Here is a 22453-nt window from a genome sequence, read left to right on the forward strand (position 1 = left end):
AACTATTATCTGTTCCAAAATTTACTTTACCCAAATTTGAAGTCTCCAAAGATTAAAAACTGCTTTCTGCACCCCATCAAATAATTATTCTGACACAATTCTTAGAAATATTCTTCCCATTACTAGCTCTTTTCACTGATCTGACTTCGCCATGCCTTCATCTCCTACCATTTCCCCTCTTGTTTACTCCTTCCAAGTACCCCTGTTCCTTGAACACAGCAAGGACACTTTTACCTCAGGACATTCCCATTTGCTCACTTCCTGGAATGTTCTTACAGCTCTCTGATTTCCTTAAGGTGTTTATTCAAAACCCACCTTCTCTTTGTGGTCTTTCCTAGCAATGCACACAAAAATGTAAGTCTCCTATTTTCCTGGTTTCATTTTTTTTTGTTGTTAAACAGTATCATTATCTAAAATGTCCTACTGTGTGTAATTCCTCATTCACCCTGTGTATTCCGTATCTGCCCCCACAGACTAGAAGCTCCATTAGGTCCAGATTCTACATCTGTTTTGTCACTAACATATACCTAGCACTTAAAATGGTACCCAACAAGCAGTAAGCCCTCCATATAATACTTGATGAATATACACCAAATTTTAAATTTGGTTGCATTCTACTACTGAGCAACAATGCTAGACTATCTGATTCCTTTTCTAGGCCACTGGCATGATTCAACATTATTTTCTTCCCTATTTTGAAAGTAAACACTGTATCAGGTAATCATAAGTGAGCCTACAAATTTCCCCATTGAATATTTTGATGCCAATATAAATTTAAATACATACTTGCAGTCACATAGTCATCTAAAGAAGACAGTGAGAAAGAAAGTTACTTTGAGGAGATCTGCAAAATGAAAGGTCCTCTCTCCTCACTCTGTAGACTGGAAATACTGATTTCACTTTCTGCAGCTTAAGTGCGATGCTTCTAACTGTCCCTTACTGGTATGTGGGTCTGGCATGTGCAACTTCCAGCTTCAAAACTCATGGTACCTTTCGAAGTTTGACACAAGGTAACACGCATAAACACACTCTGAAATCTATACTTATGTTTTCTTTACTGCTCAAAGGTAAAGATGCTTGAAGCGTTGAACACCATAAGGAAACAGATGTGGCAGACTCACCTCATCATGAACCAGCTCCAGTGGCTCTATCATATATACAGAGGTGCTGTCTTCAAACATACCACTGCAGCACAAGAGACCACACAGGAGAGAATTAACAAATACTGCACATGGCCATAAATACCAAGTAAACATCATGATTATGTCTTTCAAACAAAGAATGCATGTGAACAAATAGCTTTAGACTGACTCAAACCTAATCCAAATATCTATATAGACTCCCACTGTGGTCCAGAACTCTACTAGGGAGCCCAGAGGCTACAAAAAGTGTGAAAGTGTACACCAATAACATATAAATGACAATTAGTTTTTGATGTAGACAGATCAGAACATTAATCTGGGATAAGATTACTCATACAGTGACAATATCCTGGGTTATTACAGAACCATGTACAACTAGTGTAAATTTTCTAGTGACATGTAGGCAAATCCAGTATCATCTAGATGAAAACAGGTTCTTTGTATAAGCATAATCTAAAACCATCTGATTCTGAGGAAACAAATGGAAGTATCTTTATAAATTGTGAATTTCCAAAATACAGTATGATTTTATGTCACATAAACCACATTTCACTTTGAGAGATGTGAGATTTTTTTCATAAAGTATAAGAAAAGTTTCCAGATGCTTTTTCAACACGTGGGAAAACTAGGTCTTCATATATGGTGCTACTGTGTTTGTGTCCAAAAGGTACCCAGAGATGTTATTTTTAGATCCTGCCTGCAAAGCAATGCATGAGATCCTCTTTGCCAGCCCACCCTTGCCTAGATAACTGCTAGCTATACTCAGCTCTAATTCAGGGGATCCCAGGTCCCTTCTCACTCTTTTTGCTTCCTGGCTATGTAGCAAGAGGTTTTGTGGCACCATGGAGACTCACCAAGATGTGCTACTTCACCACAGGGTCAGTAACAACAGGGCCAATCAGTTACGGACAGGTACCTCCAAAACTGTGAGCTCAAAGAAACTTTTTCTTTTTATAACTGATTATCTCAGATATTTTGTTATAGTAACAGAAAGCTAACTAATATGCCCCTGGTCCTCTCCTTCCCTTTTAAAACACCTACTAAAATGACACTTAAGTATTAATCTGTGCAATCATTTGTTTAATATCTGAATCTCTTCAAAACTCTTAAGTGTTCCAGAAGGGACTTTGCCTCCCTGTGAACCACTGCATATCTAGTTCCTAACACAGAAGTGGCACAGAACAGTCACTGAGATAATTCTGTGGGGGAAGACAGTAGGACTGAATGGACAAAATCAAGCTTGGAGGGGAGAGGACCTAGTGAGGGTCCCACGTACTGAAGTCCATTGCACGTCGACAGAGCCACCTTGGAGTCTCTGACGCCCCTGATGCTTCCATGATAGTAACAGTGCTCTCCGCCCTGCAAAGCAGAAGGTTTGATTATTTGTATTTTATGTGTTATGAGTGACTATATTGTTCTATAAAGCAAAAAAAATGCAAAGATGGTAATATAGGTGCACTATGTATTCATAATCCTAGAAACTCCTATTTGAAATTATGATTATGGCTACCTAATTTTTAAACTTTTCCATAAGAAGTATGTATGTATTAAATTTAATGAAGAAAAGACTTTAAAGGGAATGATGCCAATGTAAATGATGAAATTCATACACATTTCTTAAGCAGATACTGTATAAGTAAATACCAGGCACTGTCATATAGCTGTTTTCTTTCTCCCTGCTTCCCCACCACCAAGAGAATCACTTTGAACTCCCCACATTTTTCCTTTTAGTGTTTGCCTACGTGTTTTTGAATAGAATGTTTATACTGCTGTGTCCTGATTTAATGTATTTTAAAAATTTTTTTAACCTTGAGAATCGAATTCAGGACCCTCACCCTTGCCAGGCAGGCACTGTGCCCCTGAGCTATATCCTCAGCTTGGTTGAATGTATTTTAAACATCTTTATGCTATAAGATCATGGAAACCCCTCTTGTCCCCAGTACATTCCAATATACATCACTGGTTTTGTGTTACATTGCTATTCCATATTCATATTATGACTCTGCAAATATTGTTCACAGCTGTGCTACTTTAATTACATTTTCTTTCTTGCTCCATTTTTAAATTTTAAGTTTTGCCTTATTTTCTTGATTATTTTTCCATTTAGTTAGCACTTATAGATCTCAATTATCTGACATTACTCTAAAACACCTCAGTAAGGTCAAACATCAGGTAATTTGCCATGCCCATTCTGTTCCTGGACACACCTCTATTCCTTTCACACTCAGGCTCTGGTCTGTCTGCTGCCTTCAAAGCTCTATGCACAGCTTCCATTCAGACTTCTCCGTAGCATCATCTGGGAGCTCCCTTACCTGCCTTCTGTACTGGACCCCACTGGACCTGTCTTCCCCTTCATGATCCCCATTCTCCCTTTTCTCAGAGACACAAATCTTCGGGTATTGTCACCCAAAAACATTTGTGGAAGATAAATTTGACAAGACCTTGCCTGAAAGGAACACCTCCTTTTCAACCCTCACAGTGGACCCATAATTTTGGTGGGTACAAAATATTACATTGAACGTTATTTTCTCTCAGTACTTCAAAGGCCTTATGTAAACTCCTCTGATTTCTAATTTTGCTGTTGAAAATTGGACATTATTCTACTATTAGATATTTTCCATAACCTTCACTGCTTCACTTTGAAAAGACTTCAGGAGATCTTATTCAGCATCATTTTCATGAAATCTCATAAAGCTCCTTAGTTTGGGTCTTTGCTTCCTCACTGTATTGAGCACTGTATGGCACCTTCCAGTCCTTATGCAATTCAGTTCTGGGAAGTCATCTGTATTATTTCTCTGATAATTCCCTCTTCTCTATAAGCAGAGTTTCTCTCCCGGACTACTAGGAAAGGGACGACCACCTGCCTAATGGGGTTGGGAGTAAGCTAGGCGTTTGGTTACTCTCCAGGCAGACTTCCAGATATATAGATAAATAGATAGATAGATAGATAGTAGATAGATAGATAGATATCCTTAAATTGCAAATAACTTATTCTGCAAATTTTCCACAAGACACACAAACTTTTTGTTTTTTGTTTTTTTTTTTTGGGTTTTTCTCTGGTACCGGGGAACCGAACTCACCACCTTGCGCTTGCCAGGCAGGCGCTTTGCCACTGAGCTAAATCCCCAGCCCTGACACACAAACATTTCCAACTTGATAAATGAGTGATGTTTTGCAGTATAAGTAATACATAATACAGAACATCACATGATCACACTGAGCCAATGGTTTCTCTTTCTCCCTCTGTCCCCCTCCCACTCCTACCTCCCCTCCCCCACTCCTCTTCCCACTCCCTCTCCCTCTCTCTTTTCTCTCTCCTTCTCTCCATCCCCTCAAGGACTGTGGGTGATCACCTCCTAATGGCAAGCAGTTATGGAGGAGATCTTATTTACAGCGAAGGAGGAGAAAAAGGCAGGGGAATCCCTCACTTCAAATGGGATTAGGGAGATTTGTAAAATGTGAGAAACACTGCAAAATTTTGTAGAAAAGCACCACCCAAATAAGGCTGTAACTGTCCAAACAATGAATCTGTTTAACAGCAGATTTCTCAAAAGCAAGCAAAAGCAAGTGGATTGGATAGGTTTCTTACTAAAGTTGCACAAAAAGAAAAAGATTTTATTGAGTCAATAGATGGGGTTTTATTGAGCCAAAAAAGATTTTATTGAGTCACTAGATGGGGTTTTATTGAGCCAAAAAAGATTTTATTGAGCCAATAGTGATTAGTGATAGTGGAAGTTGTCCTATACAATAACCCTTCTCTCTCTTGTCTCCCTCATACCAACCATGAAGGTTTTCAAATGTAAGTGCATGCTCATTTGCTTATTTTTCTTTATATTTTGCATTGTCTTTATCATTTTATAGTATCATAATCATTTCATATAAATATTTTGGGGTTGTAGAATGAATCATCTGAATTTCCATTAGTTCCTATGGGGAAATTCGCTTACATATACAAGTACTTTAGACTACAAGCATGTTTCCAAAATATATATATTCTGTTTTCAAATAGCAAAGTTGCATTAAATATCGACTTGTATGTGATATGCCAAGTTCTGTTTGTGTATTTGACTCTGGTATTTAAAAGGACAAATGATATCACACATCTCAGCAATTTGAGAATCCAGGTCAATACTCAGCCATTACATTTCAGATTCTTCACATGCTCCTGAAAACAACCACAGGAAACTGTACATTCCACCAAACTGGTGATTTTGCACTTGGTATCACACCAAAAAGCTCGCTATGTCAAATGATTATTACAAGTAAATATACAGCAAATATTCCTACTTACTTGATCTTTCTAAGGAAAGCTGAGATATTTCCAGATTTTCCTGAAAATATTCTTTTCTCCATAAAATATCGAGTCCTTTCTTACATCTAAGTTTCGTTCACTTGCACTGGAACGTGCAGGTTAGTGTCCCCTCGCTACTAAGGTCATTGTTACCTGTTTGAATTAAGGCGGGCTATTATGCAAAGGGAATGGTTGAGTTTTCTGTATGCTGGAATGTGAATCACCATATTTTCTGGACCTTAAGTAGACTGAAGATAATATCCAAGCAGTGATGTTTATCATAATAAAACTTTAATATCTAAACTATGTAGTTATATTAAGCACCATGAGCAATGTGGTAGTTTCTAATTTACTCTTAGCATTAGATTTTCTGAGTTTCTTATTAAATTTATGCCAAATTTTAAAAAAATATTATGTAATAATACTATTTGGCAACTCTCCAGTCAAACTCTTATAAATACCACTGTAAAGTAATATCTTGGGGTATTTTATATAAAATAAACCCTGAGAACAAACAGGCAACTCCTCTTGGTGACAAGCATAATAGTAGTGGGTCAGTGCAGAAAGGCCACACCCCAGGGGCTTATTCCCAGGGAAACTGGCTGGTCAGTTCCAGAGCTTTCCACAAAGGGATTCGGCTACCTTGAATAACCACTATCAGACTGTGACCACTGGGAGATGGGCACTAAGTTCTAAAGGGCTCTGCCAGCAACACATAAAGCCCATACTGAGTTCTCCATCTTCAGGTTCTCACGTTGGTGTCTCTTTTTCCAGAAAGCCTTTCTACTTAGCAAGACTTCTGGTCATTCAGGATGAGTGGCCAGTGTTAAACCCCTAGCAGTGGCCACAGACTCGGGGTTAGACAACCAGCAAGAAGGAAAACCAAAAAGGGCAAATTTGGCACACGATGCAATGCTCTGAGTGTCCCCATAAACATCCGCATTTTCAGATCCAAAACTTGTCGGGTAATTAAATTCAACAAAAACAGAGCATCTGATAAGGAGTATAATCCTTAGTCAGAGGAAGGTAAAAATCCTATTAGGTCTGCACCTTTGCTGTCTCAGCCAACAACTTCTACATAGCTCAGTGCTACAAATCCAAATCATGTGCAAATCCTAACTCTCCCCGCACCAGGGTGCCAAGCCCAGAACCCCACTGGAAGCTGTCAGGACTACTCTTCAGTGAAACCCAGGAGCCATGTGCATCTCTTAAAGCACTCGTAATCAGAAGGCTGGAGGTAGTATTTTGTGACATTAGTGATAATAACTGAGAGAGTGAAAGAGTTGGTCCTGCAGTCCTTCTGAGCTCATAATAGGAATTTCTTGATTCTACTCCCTTTAATGAAAATGGAACCATCTCCATTCCTTCTCAAGAACCACTTAAGTAACAGTTACAGAATTAAAAAGGACATAACCCCATGAAGACAAAGGTAAGAGAGGAGACAGCAGCAGATAATAGGTGGCCATAACATTTTAGGTCACAAAAAACGGATGAGGTGTGACTCCCGTAGGTTGAGTTGTTTTGTTTTTGTTTTTAACTAAGTTATACTGGGGAAGGCCAAAAAGAACCAAATCAATATTTACTGCCCCAGCTTTGTGTCTGTTTAATTAACTCATTTGCCTCAGTAAAGTTCAATGAGTACGTTTTTATTTTCATGTCTAAAAACCTTTCACAGCCTAACAACCTCTTACAGACCTGGGCGTTTCTGGTGACCAAGCATTGGTATTTTTCAGTTGCTTTCTGAAAGTGTGATAAACATCTGAAAATAAACTACAAAGGCCTTAGCTAGAAAATGTGTATGACAGAATATACAGGTCCTGAATAAATGTGATGATAGTATACGCAAGTGATTATTCTCCATACATATTTTTAAATATTCCAACTGCATCATCTAATAGGGTACTCTAATTTATTTTAAAAATCAGTAGTCTGGTACCCAAAGAGAATTATTAAAAAGGCATATTTTACTGGACATATATACCTGAATTTGAATACTACAGAGTAAGAAAATAAAAAATAAAAATTTCACACCTTAACATCAATTATTTATCTTCATCAAATTCAGTCAGAAAAAATGTTCTTGCAGTATTTGTTAATAAACTATCAGAACAGTTTAACTAAACCAATGCTACATAAATTTTTACTAGTTCCCTATACTGTTCAAACTTAAAATAGCTTTGTGAGGACCCAATGACGCTTGCTATCTTGATTTCGTGGGGCATTTTTTTACCCCATGATTCTTTCATATTCTCTAATGAACTCAGAATATTGCTAAGAAGGGCAATATCTTGAATTATTATCTATAATAAAATTTAAAGGACCAATAAGTTTGCATCTAATATAAGTAGTTTAAGTGTAGATAGTTTTGTTTTCCTATTATTCCTTAAATTGTTTATTATTTACTTAGTGGTAAGCAATTTTTAACTAGTTATTAATTTGAGGCTACAAAAAAATCCTATGGTACATACAAATAAGAGTCATTTTAATATGGTATAAAGGTGGGACTATGAGCTTTAAAGTATCTAACTTCTTGATTAAGAACAGAAAACACAAATATGATATTTTAAATCCAATTATACAGTATGGTCTGAGGTCAGAAAACAAGAAAAATGAACAGAGATAGACAGGCTGAGAAAAATCCATAAAACATTAATACAGGAAAAAGGAAAAAAGAATGGATAGAAGGGAAAAAGGAAAAATTAAACAGAAGAGAAGACAGGCAAACATGTGTGACTGAAAATACCCGCAGCCAGCCTTGGTAGCACGGCCAGGCTCTGGCCTGCCGTGGCAGTGCCCACCCCCTCTTCCTCATGCACAGCTGGCCTCTGTATCAGCCGGCTCGATGTCCTGGGATTCAACTGACAGCAGGAGGAAAATATGCAGGGAAAAATGGCATCCGTACTAAACACGCACGGGCCTTTCTTCTTGTCATTCCCTAAACAATGCAACACAGCAATTTACACAGTATTTACATTGTCTTAGGTATACAAATCATCTAGAGATGATTTAAAGTATATGGAAGGAAAAGGGAATTAAGATGCACTATGTTCATGTACCAACTCCACCCAAGGAATGCAAACATTTTGTACTGCAAACACAGACTAATGAAACTTTTTTAACTGAAAAAAAAAAGTATATGGGAAGTATATGGGAACCAGTGTGCACAGGTTACAACAAATACTACACTGTTTTATACAAGGGACTTGAACACCCACAGAGTGTAGTGGGATCCTAAGAACTGTCCCCTGAGGGACCCAAGGGATGACTGTGTTGGACAGGGTCTTGGGGACACTTTTCAAATCTCCTCTGCTCTGAACTGATGACCACTTCCAGCCAGGGGCCACACCTACAGTGTCCAACCCAGCCTGCCAACAATCACCGCCAGAAAGCCTCCACTGAGAAGTCAGTTGAGCTAAGCTATGATAAGGATTTGATAAGGAAACCACTAAGAGCATCTCATGTTTATGCTGATAAAGAAAAGAGCAAAGAACAGAAAATAGAACCCACAGGGGCAGGCATCTGCATCTAGTTCATTGATATGTATGCACTACCTCCAACAGCAACTACATCATAATATGAGCTAAATTAGTATTCTTTGTGGTTTTAAAAATTGTATTTATGTATGGTATACACATACAAAATGAAATATATATATATATATATATATATATATAATATTACTATAGTCAAGCAAATTAACCTGTGTTAATACCTCCACATAGTTACGTTTTGTGACTGTGGGATAAGAGCACCTGAAATCTACTCTCTCAGCAAACTTCTGTCACATAGTGCAATATTAATTACTATAGTTCATATACTGTGTGGATGTATATATCTTAGATTACACATCCTACATAATTACACCGCAGTACCCTTTGACGGACAGCTCCCAGTGCCCTGCCCTGGGTAGTGGTTAGGGTGGAATGTCAACTGACTGGCTTTGGGATCTGCCCAGAGAATTGATGGTGCACACTTCTGGGTGTGTCTGGTGGGACACGGAGGCATGAGTGGCCTTGAGGTCTCTGTCTGGTCCCTGGCCCCTCCACTCTGGCACTGGTCTGCCCTGGTCTGCTTCCAGGCCACCATGAACGGAGTAGCTTAGCCTTACCATGCCCTCCACCATGATGTTTCTGCCTTGGAGCCAGCTGACCATGGGCTGCCTCCCCTTAAAATATGACCCAAAGTAAGCCTCTTCTCCTTAAGTTGTGAGTGGTGGGTGTTTGTGTCCCAGCAATGGGAGAGCTGACTAATAGACCTAGTAATCCTGGTTTTATTGTCTCTCTGTATAGTCTTCGTTTCATTTTGTTTTGTTTTGTTTTTTAAATTTTACATATACGTGAAATGCTTTTCTTTCTGTGTCTAGCTTACTTCATTGAAGACACACGTAATGAAATATTATTTGGCTGAAACAAAGGAGACCCTGCTAGTGGTAACAACTTGGATGAAACCAGAAGACATGTTTAATGACTGAAGAGGAATGGCTCATTCATGAGCCTAAGTGTCAAGTCCAGTCTGAAGGACTCTTGCTTGTGGAGGAAGGTGGTTAATAACTTTATCTCCCACCTGAAAAGTACTCCATTTTCTTGTGATATAATTCACAAACTATAGAAGTCATCCTTTTAACATACGCAATTCAGTGATATTTTAATATACAGAGTTCTACAACCATCACCACTAGCTAATTCCAGAATATTTTCATCACCCTCCAAAAGAGATCCTGTACCCACTTGCATTCATTCCCCATTCCTCTTTCCTTCCACCCCACTAGCTTCTGGCAACCACAAGTCTTCTCTCACTCTCTACAGCTTTGCCTATTCTGGAGATTTCAAAGAAAAGGAATCAGAGACTATGTGGTCCTTTGTACCTGGCTTCTTTCACTAAGCGTAATGTTTACAGGAGTTGTTTATGCTGGAGCATGTGTCAGTGTTTCAATGCTTCTTAGGGCTGAATAGTATTCCACCATGTAGAGATGCCACATCCCTTCATTCATCCGTGAATAGATAATTCCATTGTTTGCACTTTGGGACTACTGAGAAAAATGCTGTTATATATACAAGTTTCTGCATAGACATAAAGTTATCATTGTGATGGTTGATTGCATCCATTTGAGAAGTTTAGTTAAGAGAAGTTTAACTAAATCAGCTCAGCAATTCCACACCCTAGCATGGCTGTTGTCCGGATGGTATAAAAAGGAAATGAAGAAGGACAGATCTGCTTCGGTTTCTGCAGAGTCATTCCAGTCTTTGCCTTCACCTTGGACATCATCTCCTGGCTTCAAGCACATATACTTCAGCCTTCCATCGCAGACCCATTGGCTCCCTGATACAGATTCACTCAGGACACTGCAGTGAGCTCCAGATCTCAGGCTGGATCCTTCAGTCTCCAGTGTGCAGACACCCTCTGTACACTTCCTCATTTGACTCTGTGGGTGGCCACTATAAGCCAATCCTGTAGATTCGTACACATGTGTATAGCTTGTGTCATATCTATTTCTAAATAAACACTGACTGGTATAGTCAGTGCCTTGGATATACACCTAGGAGTGAAACTGCTGAGTCATATGGTAACTCTGTGCTCAACTTTTTTTGTTTTGTTTTGCTTTTTGTTTTTGTTTCTATGGTACTGGGGATCAAACCGAAGACCATGTGCATGCAAGGCAAGAACTCTACTACTGAGCCACATCCCCGGCCCTGTGCTAAACTTTTTGAGCAACTGCCCAACTGTTTTGTGTAAGGGTTCCAACTCCTCCACAATCTCAATAGCACTTATTGATATCTGTCTTCTTAGTTACAGCCATTCTAGCGCATGTGAGGTGGTATCCACCCAAGTTTAAAACCAAATGAGTAACGTAAGAATGAATGAGAGATGAAAATACCACCTTTTGCTGATAAAGCTACAGGAGGGGTTGAGTTAAGAATCTAATGGGCTTGCTAATGCTACAGTCCTAAGGTGGCCAGAATGACCCACCAGGCACAGCCAATAAACACTCTGTCCCTCACCTCTTAACTCACAGGGGCTGCCACCATACAAATGGAAGCATAGTACAGAAGAAAGAATATTCACTTCTTATACCTAGGTGGGTCATACTCCCCCCACCATGGGAAGAAACTGCAGAGACATGCTCAGTTTCCTTACCACTAGTTTATTTGTTCTTCCTTCCATGCGTAAAATGAGCAAGGGGACTAAATGAAGCCAGGGTAGGAAAATAGGCTAGAAAAGGAGATTTTCCCCACCCAGTACTGATGGAGAGTAATAAGATAGTGGGAAACTGGAATAGATTTCATCCATCTATTCGGTCCACATACTGCTGGACAGTTGATAGTGTCTCTTTTACACAGAAAAGAAACCAAAGTATTTGTAGTTGCTTAAAAATATGAACTATGGCTCATCTAAGAGATTTAATGGAAGTGTGACCACATCAAACTTAAAAGCTCTGTACAGCAACCAACAGAATAAAGAAACAGCTTACAGAGTGAGGAAAGATACTTACAAATCGTGTATCTAATAAGGGGTCAGCATTCAAAAAATACAAGGAATTCAGCTCAAAAGCAAGTAAATAACCCAATTAAAAATGGGCAAAGGACATAAATAGATAGAAATACAATGGACAATAGGTACATAAAAAAGTATTCAACACCACTAATCATTATGGAAACGCAAATATAAACCACATTTTTTAACCTCTCTAGTTCCTATATTTACAATGCATAGAAACGAGTCTTTAAGCTCACGTTCATCCAATAAAAGTAAAAGCCAAGACATTAACCTCTTGTTAACTACTGTGGCAAGGGGTTGCTGGTAGCAAAGCAGAAAAATCTAGATAATTCTCTTTAAAGAGAAGAGACATCATTTTATTTGCAACCAATTCCCAGAATATTTAAAGTGTCTACATTTACATTTAACTTCAAAGCCAAATAGGCTTCTGGTGACTCCATCCTTCTCCAATCGTGTGAAAACTACTCTGTGTGATGCTGGCAGGTGGATGCGTTTTGTGCACATGCACTTTTTCTATATAATTAGAGATCTTGGGAAGAAAAATTGTGTAATATGTAAAAACAAGTTTAACCTAGTCATTCTGACATATCAATTCCCTTTCCTAGTACCCTATAGCAAGGTTCTCTTAAACAGTATGGAAAGCAACCTTTGTAAGTTTATTTTAAAAATGGTTTTAAGTCTATGTATATAATGTTAGTGGGAGTGTGAATTTATGCCAACTTTTGAAAAAAAATTGCCCACAAATGCCAAAAGTCTTTTTAAAATGTACAAATTCTTTGACCCAAAAAATTCCATTCTCAAAATTAATCCTTAAGCAATTATTAAGGATGTGTTTAGCATGTACCTGAAATGCTTTTTCTTAGGATTATTTGTGCAGTGAAAAACAGAAAACAATCTACATTTCTACAAGATTTTTAAATTACAACAAATGAATCAGAAGCACTGCGGATATGGCTCAGGCTAGAGTGTTTGCCTGGTATCTGTGAGGTCCTGTGCTCAATACTTGCGTCATCAATAGTGAAAAAAGAAAAGAATTAGAATATTACACAGTTTTTAAAATAAAAGTCTAAAAGATTGTGCACACATACTAAATTGTTATCATTATAATCTTAAAATCTTGCTACAGACTTGTGTATACTATGTTATCCTGGGGGTTTAGGATGCATACATAAATACAGACATATAGAAAAACAAGCTGTTGCCATTAATTCATTGTCTATTAAGCAAGTAAGTTTGGGTATATGTGCTATGGGGGAAAATGGGTCATAAATAAAAGAAAAGAACAAAAAAACTAATTGTGGTGAACACATCTTCTCTTGCCAGAACTGACATATATTTTGTTGTAAATTTTCACTGCAATCAGTAGGAGGCCAGGAGTGTCTTATTAATGATAAGGCCTCCTTTGGGGACCTCAAATGACCTCTGGAGGCCAATTAGCTAATCTGCTTCTAGACCTGGTGAGAAGCTGGGATCAGGTTATTGCAGCCTGCGAGGTGGCACGGTGGCTCATTTGCTGAGTCTATAAAGTTTTCCTGCAGTCGCATCGTCTACCCAGCTTCATGATTCAGCATCTGCAGTGTGCAGGGCCTGGCACAGCTGACAGAAGCTGCGGTTTGTACAAATGCCAGAAAGCACCATCCCCACACTTGATCTCGCACTGTTACTCACTTTGCACCGCATTAACCTTTAGGGAGATTCAACACCCCTCAGGATGCAGCCTATGGCAAGAACTAATAAATAGTAAGACTATTACACCAACATTCTGAACCCATGGCATACCATTCAAACAAAGTCTGAAACATACTTCAAGTTACAAATGTGCCCACTGTTAAGTGGATAGTTATAAATCCTGAGAAACATCGTGATCTCCTGGGCAGTATTTACAATTAGATCACCTATGAATATTTGCTCAGAGGCTACAGATCGAAATTCCTGGTTCTCCCTGCAGCAGAACTCAGCAGATCCACACATGAAAGGTGCCACTTTTGCCCAACACTCTCACTGGCCATCTCCAAGGAAACACATTCCATGATGTTTCCCCACTTTGCTTTGTTCCCTCATTGGACCCTATAGTCCCTTGTATATTGGACCCTTGTCCCTCTTGGACCCTATAGTCACTTGCACAAAACAGTCACTCTAATAGGCCATGCAGTGCTAAGATTCAGATACTCTGACTGGGAGAGCCCTGCTGAGCATCACTAAGCTGAAAACTGGGAAGTCTGAAACGCTCTGAAACCTTTCGAGAGCCAACATTATACCACAAGTGGAAAATTCCGGTGTTTAGTGCACAAAATTATTTAAAATGTTGTATAAAATTATTTGCAGGCTATGTGTATAAGGTGTATATGAAACATAAATGAGTTTTGTGTTTTGACTCAGGTCCCACCCCCATAGTATCTCATTATGTTTGTGAAAATATTCCAAAATTCCCCCTAAACTCCACTTCTGGTCCCAAGCATTGCAGGAAAGGGACACTCACCCTGTATGTTAAGGTGCTGCTATGGAACTATGCAGCTCTTTATACCACTATGTAAAGTACTACACACATAACCTAAACAATATTTATTGTTCTGAATATATAGAATCTCTAGGATTATCTCAGATATTTGTAAATTTTTAAAAATTTCTCAATAAAAATAGCACTGTTGTGTAGGGGTGCTATACAAGATTCTACTGAGACAGACATGAGAACAATGCAGACTCCACTGTCAGTTCTATGATGAGCATACTTACACTACAGGGTTTCCAGACACTTTCAACCGTACCTTAGAGTACTGTGGTTTCCCATTTTCATAATGAATCTCCACGTAATCAGAAGACAGCAAGCCACTATAAGGGAAAAGAAAATAGAGTGATTTTGCATGTAACACAATGGAGATTTAGATACAGCTCAACAAACGGATGTGAGGGGCGTGCAGACTGCATGTGGTTTCAGTCTTCAGTTAGTACAAAAACAGATTACCATCAAGAGTCTCAAACATTGTCCAGTAACAAATCATTTCTGTCTGTTAAAAGAAAAATAAAAGACATAGACAACTTAAGGGTAACTCCTTATATTCAGGATCTAATTGATATAAAGTCATTAGAAAATATAGTAAATGTTTAAAGTTTAAAAATGCATTACAGTAGAAGACACACTGCCACTAATTCCCTACAAAATACTGCCCCTCACTTCAGACACATTTATACCATAACTCTTGCCATCGTCTGAAGCAGCTCTGGAAGTCCTCTTTCATGAGTCTTTAGTTGTGCTCTGTGACTGCCAGATGTTCTGAATCCATTCAAAACATTTCCCTTTCATGGTTATTTTGACCTTGGCCAAGAGTGAGAAGTCATATGGTCCCATATCTAATGAGCAGGGTGGATGAGGACATACTATACTGTTTCTAAGAGCCTGCCTTTCCCCTGGATGGCACTTGGAAGCAGCATTCACTGTATTTTTTATCACACCATGTAAAGATACTCATGAAAGAGAACTTCCAGAACTGATTCAGAGAGTGACAAGACCAATTGGATAAGTGTGTTTGAAGTGAAGCGAATATTTTGAGAAGGATTAATGGCAATGTGGTTTTTAATGCAATAGTGGCTTTTTGTTTTGTTTTTTGTTTTTGTTTTTGTTTTTGGTGAGACAGGGTATTGCTATGTCGTTCTGATGGTCTTGAACTTACCTGTAGCCCAGACTGGCCTTGAACTCATGGTGAGCCTCCGGCCTCAGCTTCCTAAGTACTGAGATTACAGGCATGTGCTACCACACCTAACTTGCAACAGATTTTATTTAAACATTCACCACATATTTTGATCAACCCTTGTATGCCAATTAAAATAGGACAAACTAAGCTTCAAGTAGGGAGGAGACAGGCCCTATTTTAAAAATCCTACAATTATATCCTAATAGTTGAAATTTCATAAAATATAATTACTGGGGAAGAACAAGCATTGGCAACTGTTTTCAAAGCAGGCTGGATATTAAATATCTGCAGCTACTCGGATCTTATCACCTAAGCAGCCACAGGCAATATGTAAACAAATGAGTGTGGCTGGATTCCAATAAAGCTTTATTTATGGATACTGAAATTTTAATTTCACACAATTTTAATGTGTTATGAAATATCATTCTTCTCTAAATTTATTCCAACCATTTAAAAATGTAAAGAACATTCTTAGCTTGCAGTCTGTACAAAAATAGGTATGGCTGAATTTAGTACTGTGGGCTGCAGTTGGCCAACTCCTAACATAAAATAATGGATACGAACACAGATTTTGAGACAGGCAGAGCCAGGCATAAAACCTTAGCCCAGCCCCTCTCTGTGGTGCGACCATGGGCAAGCTCCCTGACATGTGTTAAATGAAGATGGTCAAGGTGTGAACCTCATAGCACACTGTAAGGGTAGCCATGACCCATAACTAGCACTAAGGCTCACTACTGGGCACTGTGGCTATCTCTTTCATTCCTTTAACTCAAGCTCTAAAACACATGGTTCCCTATGCAATGTGGAGAATACAAATGTGTCTCCTGAAGAGCCCTGGATTAGGGCACCTGGGTTCTAATTTGGGTTCTGCCACTGGGAATGATAACAATACTTTGCATTTATTGACCACTTACTATGCCCAGGCACTATTTAGGGGGCTACAAAAGCATTCTTTCATTTAACCCTAGTTGTAGCTGATTGACAATGGTATGTCCTAATCTGAACCAGTCATGCACCTTAATTTTATGTCTTTGTTTCCTCTTCAACAAAATGAAGGGCTGGAGGAGAAGACTTCTCAAGTTTCTTTCTGCTCAGACCTTCTGACTTTCTATATTTCTGCTGAATACTAAGTTCTTTGGTTAGGAAACCTGGACACTACTTCTTTAAGTGAAGAATAGGAGGAGGCTATGATTTTTGCCTCATTTTGCAAGCTGTACCCCATGCATTCGAAAATGACCCAGTGAGCAGAGCTGGAAAGGGTTGAATTGGAGCCAATCTGCAGTTAACAGGGAGCCTCGTGTGTGCAACCAGCTAAGAACAGTCTTCATAACATAGAAATAAAGGATAAACATCCTTAGACATGCTTTCCTGTTAAAATTGTAAGCCCAATGCTTATCAACTGCTGACTCTACGTCTAAATCGTGGTAGGTCCACTCCTTTTTTTAAAAAAATCTAAGTAATGGTGAAAGTAATGGCAATACGTAACTCTCTAGGCACCGAAATTCCTGTTAGGGACAGAAACAGATTCTGTCATTGTTCATCCATTACCCCAGCCAGCAGCACTGTGAAAATGCACAAACAGGGTGTGGGTGGGAACACTTCTCTGAGGAAACCTTCTGCAGCACTGAAAGTAGAGAGGTTTCTCCAGAGGAATCCTAACTGCATCTCTCTGCAGGCAATTCATTATTTTCAAATTTTTCAACCACACAACCACTGGAGCACGTCTAATTGTTGGAAACAAAGTTATTTTAGACCACTGTTTTTGCTTGTCATTAAAAGAATAGAGAAAGGTATCTTAACCATTCATTATCAAATCTGCTAAAGGTCATTTTAATTATTCTATTTCTCTCTTAAAGAGACTCTCACTCAGAGCCAAACCTATTTCTAGTAACTCTTGCATTTGAGAATCTCAAAGAAGAAAACAGCTACTTTTCAGACACTAACAGAAACACAGCCACCCCACTTTCCCATCTCCTGTAGAGTGCACACACCCACATCTGCTACACTCCTTCTTTCTGCCTGACCACAGCCCTCCCTCCCTTGAAACTGCTTCTTTCAGTCATCGCGGCATACCGAGGGCCTGGCACACTGCCTGGGGCACAGCAGGCCCTTGGTCCATGTCCACCAGGGGAGCAGACATCTTCCAGCACCTGCTACATAGTAGGCTATACCACATGCTGGGGAAACAGAGTGAAGAATGCAACTCTCTCGAATGGAAACCAAGAAAAATCAGCACATGGACATAAGACTAGTCACATCACCCTTACATAGTATAATCTCCCTGAAAGTGAGGTGACGCCAGTAGAAATGTAATCTAATTAGTTATAAAACGTGTTAAAGTAATAGGACTTTTGATGAGGGACATACAACACAGAAAAAGGAAGACTGAAAATGATTAACTATGTGGTCCTGTTGTTCTTTCACAGCTAGATGAAAAAGAACAGGTACTCTGGCTGGCTATCTGTCTGTCTGTCTGCAGGCGAGCTGTCTGGCAACCCCTGAGGCAGGTGTCCTGCAGGACATCTTCGCATTCTTCAATGTCCCTAGTAGAATTTCCTGTTGGAAACAATATTCTGACATGACAATAATGATCCACTTAAGTGTGGATGTAAACATAAACTGACATTTTAGTTTGTTCATCAGCCGGTCAGATGCTTGGTTTTCAGGAACTCATAAAAGGGAGTTTCTGCACATACCACGTTTCTCACACAGGTTCTCAAGGGAGAAACAGGTGGCCTTCAGAGGTACAGGGATAATTGAAGGATTGGAGTTCAAAGTTGGGTGGAAGAGGATGGACAAATTTGAGTGAGGAAACTCGGATCCACCCACTCTGCACCTTTAGAGTAAATCTGCACCACTAAAAAGAACATGGACTATAAGTCAGAATGGATGCAATTTTAATCAAAATGTGGAGGGTGAGGGAAAGTACTTGAGGATGCTGCACTCTAACAGCAAGGAAACAGAAAGTCTATTTAAAAATGGCAAACAAACCAAGAATCAGGTCAATAAAGAAACTGTGGGAGAAATAATGCTGTGCACCCACCAAATGCCATTCCATCTTTCCCTTCCTGGCACAATAGACCCCATTTAGCAGCTTCCCAGCAGCTGGGTTAGGGCAAGGGGCCGGTTTGTGGCTCTGAGAGATGGGGAAGTGATGTCTGCCCCTCTAGTATGACCGTTAAAATCTCTGCACGATTATCCAAGCTCCTCTTTCATAGCAAACCTGGGCACCACCTGCTCCAGATGGCACAGCTACAAGATGGATGCAGTTTATTCCTCCAACATGATTTGAAGAGGAGCTACTGAGAAGAGCTACTCAATTTGCATTCAACCATAATGTGGGGAAAGCTAAAATTTTAGGGTTAAGTCTCAGATTTTATGGCTGTTGCTGGAACATTGCCTAAGCTATCCTAATTCCAGAGTTTATCACAGAGAAACCATTTAGAAATTTACGCTGAAAGAATTTCATAATCATCAGCAGAGACACAGAGCTGCTACTACATCTAGGCTGCTACTATATCTTCATACAATGAAAGAATTCTTGAATTTTTTTCATGTTTGCAAACAAAATAAATGAATAGCCATGTGGTCAAAACTCCCAAAATCTTATCTCCCTTTACAAGAAGGCTCAGAGAGGACAAGTCAAAAACTCGGGAAGTAGAAAAGGTACTTATAAACACTCTCTAGTACCAAAAATAGTTATTAATCCAGAAGGGTAAATGACTTCTAGTTTTTTGGAAAACACTTTGAATCCCTAACTTTAAGAGGGCCATATGCTTTCTTTGGAACAGTCATAGTTAAGAAAGTTTGGAACTGGGCTAATTAAGCAAAATAATTGCTCAGAATGAGATGCCATGAATGGCAAGACCTTGACCTGTCAAAAAAAAACAAAAACAAAAACTCCTAGGGAAGATGCATTATGAAATGCACTGGACCACAAAGGAAACTATTTATTCTACATGAATTAAAAATCATTCATTTCCATGTTAAAAAAAATCAAACTTCTTTAGATGTCTTTTCTAATCCTAAAATCTACATTCTCTAGGACTGTCTGTTGAGCCCTCAGTCTGTGTCTAATTAGGAGACAGAATCAGTTCTCCAGGCCCCTGGGGGCCAATGGGGCAGCCCTTCCCCAGCAGGCATAGGTACCAGTCTCAGTGCACAGAAGCAAGCACCAAGGGGAGACATCACGCTCTCCCGAACATTTCTGGGAGTGCAGAGAAACCTATTAGTAACTATACCAGGACCATGGGCATACATACACCAGCAAGGACTGTCCTGGGAAAAACGGGACATCTCGGTCACCCACCTTAACAGCCACATTGTAGGAAGGGACACACACTGAGTTCTACGTGGAAGGCCACGCAGTCTACACAGCAAAAAACATGATGAGATGCCACTCAGCAAGCGGTCTGTGCATATATCCCCTCTGCTGCTGCTTCAGCATTCTGTGATTACATTTCAGATGGTCACTATTTTAGCACAGCCTTGAGGAGGCAGTGCGTAATTTGGGTTTTCTCCCAGTGCGTAACTTCAGGATGCAGCAGTCTGGGATGGGAGTCAGAAAGCTATGGGCCCTTTCACTGTAAACAACTAGACCATCAGGTCTCCACCAGTCATGCACTCTTCTAAATGATGCCTTTGTTCAAGTCTAAAAGTAGCACAGATATACTAATTTTGATTCTCAGTAGTAAAACATGTCAGTTATTTCTCTATACATTCAAACTGGTATGGGTACAGAAATCAAACAAAGAATGAAAAACGTGAATGACAGTTTAAAAAGGGATGCCATGAATGCCCATTTCCCGGATACAGTCACCTGATTATCTGCTGCCTGCCAGTGCTTATTACCTTATTAACATACCCGCATAGGGGCTGGGGATTTAGCTCAGCGGCAAAGCGCCTGCCTGGCAAGTGCAAGGTCGTGAGTTCAGTTCCCGGTACCGGAGAAAAACCAAAAAAAACAAAACAAAACAAAAAAAATAACATACCCGCATAGGCCTTGACCGATTCCCCCAAGATCCATTGTCAACCTTTGTCACTAGGTCTCACATTCATTCATTTAATAACAAACATGATCATCGTGGAGATCCTCAAGTATACAGAGCCTAGGAGGACTCTCTGTGCTGGTACAACACCCACTCCATCTTTCCACTGAAAACATCTTTCTTTTCTCTTTTATACACAAAAGGAAATTTTCATTTGTCAGATAATTACTATAAGTGGTAATGAAGATAGACGCAATTTTAACTCAATACATTCATACAAGTATAAACTTCTTACCTATAATTATGCTTCAGTCTTAATACCGCTTTTCTTTTGGAAAACAAAGACTTACAGGTAAAATGATTTTTCAATTATTACTTTTCTAAAGTTTTAGGAAAAAGTTTGACTTGTACTACATAAAACAGCTTTTATAACAAAAGTTGTTTTGGCTAGAAAACATGTACCCCTATGAGTGTAAACAATAAAATAAAGCTTTTAAGATGGGTTAAAAGATTATACTCATGGAGGGGCTGAGATTTAAGAGTGCAACAATGATATGTAAAGTGGGTGAAAGTAATTATAGGTTGAATAGAGGCTTTGTGTTGAGTTAGACAAAGGTGGCATGCTAGGCAAAAGCTGAAGAGTGTGGGTATATTTCAAGGAACAGAGCTACAGGGAGAACAATCTAGCAATAGCAGATGTAGGGGCTTAAGTTTCTTTGATGTAACAATAAGAATTTAGTGAGTTCCTAAACCACATGAGAAATTGTAGCAGAAATTTCAATGTGTAGGCATTCCTGTATCTCAGGTGATGGGCCCATGCACTATGATAAAGCTTAGAAAACCCTTGCATACTGAAGACATAGGGCCTCAAGTTAATAGTGGAAGGAAGAAAAGAAGAGTTAGAAGAGAAATATGTGCTGAACTTAAGTGATATTAAAGCTGAGAATCCCCACTCAGTGGCCTGTCCTGCCAACAAGGGCCAACTGAGAGTCCCTTTTTGAGAAGGGGGCATCAGACCACAAGAAGTGACTACACATCCACTGCTGAGACCCCCAGTGATTCCACAAGTACATCAGGAATTCTGAGGTTCCTCTATAATAGAATGACAAATTTAGTTTTATTTCCACCAGCTATGAAAAAAATTTTGAACAGAGAAAACTGAATCCAAGTAAGGATGCACATCTTTTGAATCCAGTTACATATGACAGTCATTCCAAAGCTAATAATAAGTATTACAGTTTGTTGAATATTGCTAATCCAGGTACTTTTCTGATATGCCCAATATTTACTAACACAATTATTAAATCTGGTGTTGCACAAAGTAAAATTATATAGAATGGAGGGAGAGGATCCTCTATCAACCTTAGCCTCTGCTAGCCTTATCCGAAAGAACCCATTCATATCCAAATCCAGTTCTTTCCAATTCAAGAAAATGAACTCCCTGCTTTTATCATTTTTTAGTCTGTTCAGAAAAGCTGCATATTTGTTTTTATAATATCATACTCTCCCTAGATATGCATGAAATAGTCACAAGAATAAAGAAGAAACCAATTAAAAAAATGAAAAATCAGAAATAGGGTTAAGGGTGCCAAAAAAAAACAGAAATAGGGTTAAGTTAGTTATTTACATGACAAATGTACAAAAGAAAAACACAATCTATGAAAATCAGCAAAAACAATTTAGAAATTATCTGGGAGACATTTCTAACAAGGATAACCAGTTTTGTACACATGTAGGTAGATATATATATATACACACACACACATATATATATATACATACATATATATATAAACAATCTATGAGTAAACTTGGCTTTAAATAAATGTGAAGAAATGTACAAATGAA

The 22453-nt window shown here is 39.0% G+C and overlaps 1 protein-coding gene across 2 annotated transcripts in view; it reads right to left on the reverse strand.

The window, feature by feature from the left end:
• Adam23 (ADAM metallopeptidase domain 23) overlaps positions 1-22453 on the reverse strand; it is a gene marked incomplete at its 5' end in the record, with an annotated part of 155643 nt that overhangs the window by 64118 nt on the left and 69072 nt on the right. For both annotated transcript variants that reach the window (XM_013520785.1, XM_013520784.1), the window contains 3 exon segments: positions 1122-1185; positions 2419-2501; positions 14694-14757. In XM_013520785.1, the coding sequence (XP_013376239.1) occupies positions 1122-1185; positions 2419-2501; positions 14694-14757 (211 nt within the window).

The sequence above is a fragment of the Chinchilla lanigera genome, unplaced genomic scaffold (genome assembly GCF_000276665.1).
Source record: "Chinchilla lanigera isolate Chin_1 unplaced genomic scaffold, ChiLan1.0 scaffold00056, whole genome shotgun sequence".
Taxonomy (NCBI): Eukaryota; Metazoa; Chordata; class Mammalia; order Rodentia; family Chinchillidae; genus Chinchilla; species Chinchilla lanigera.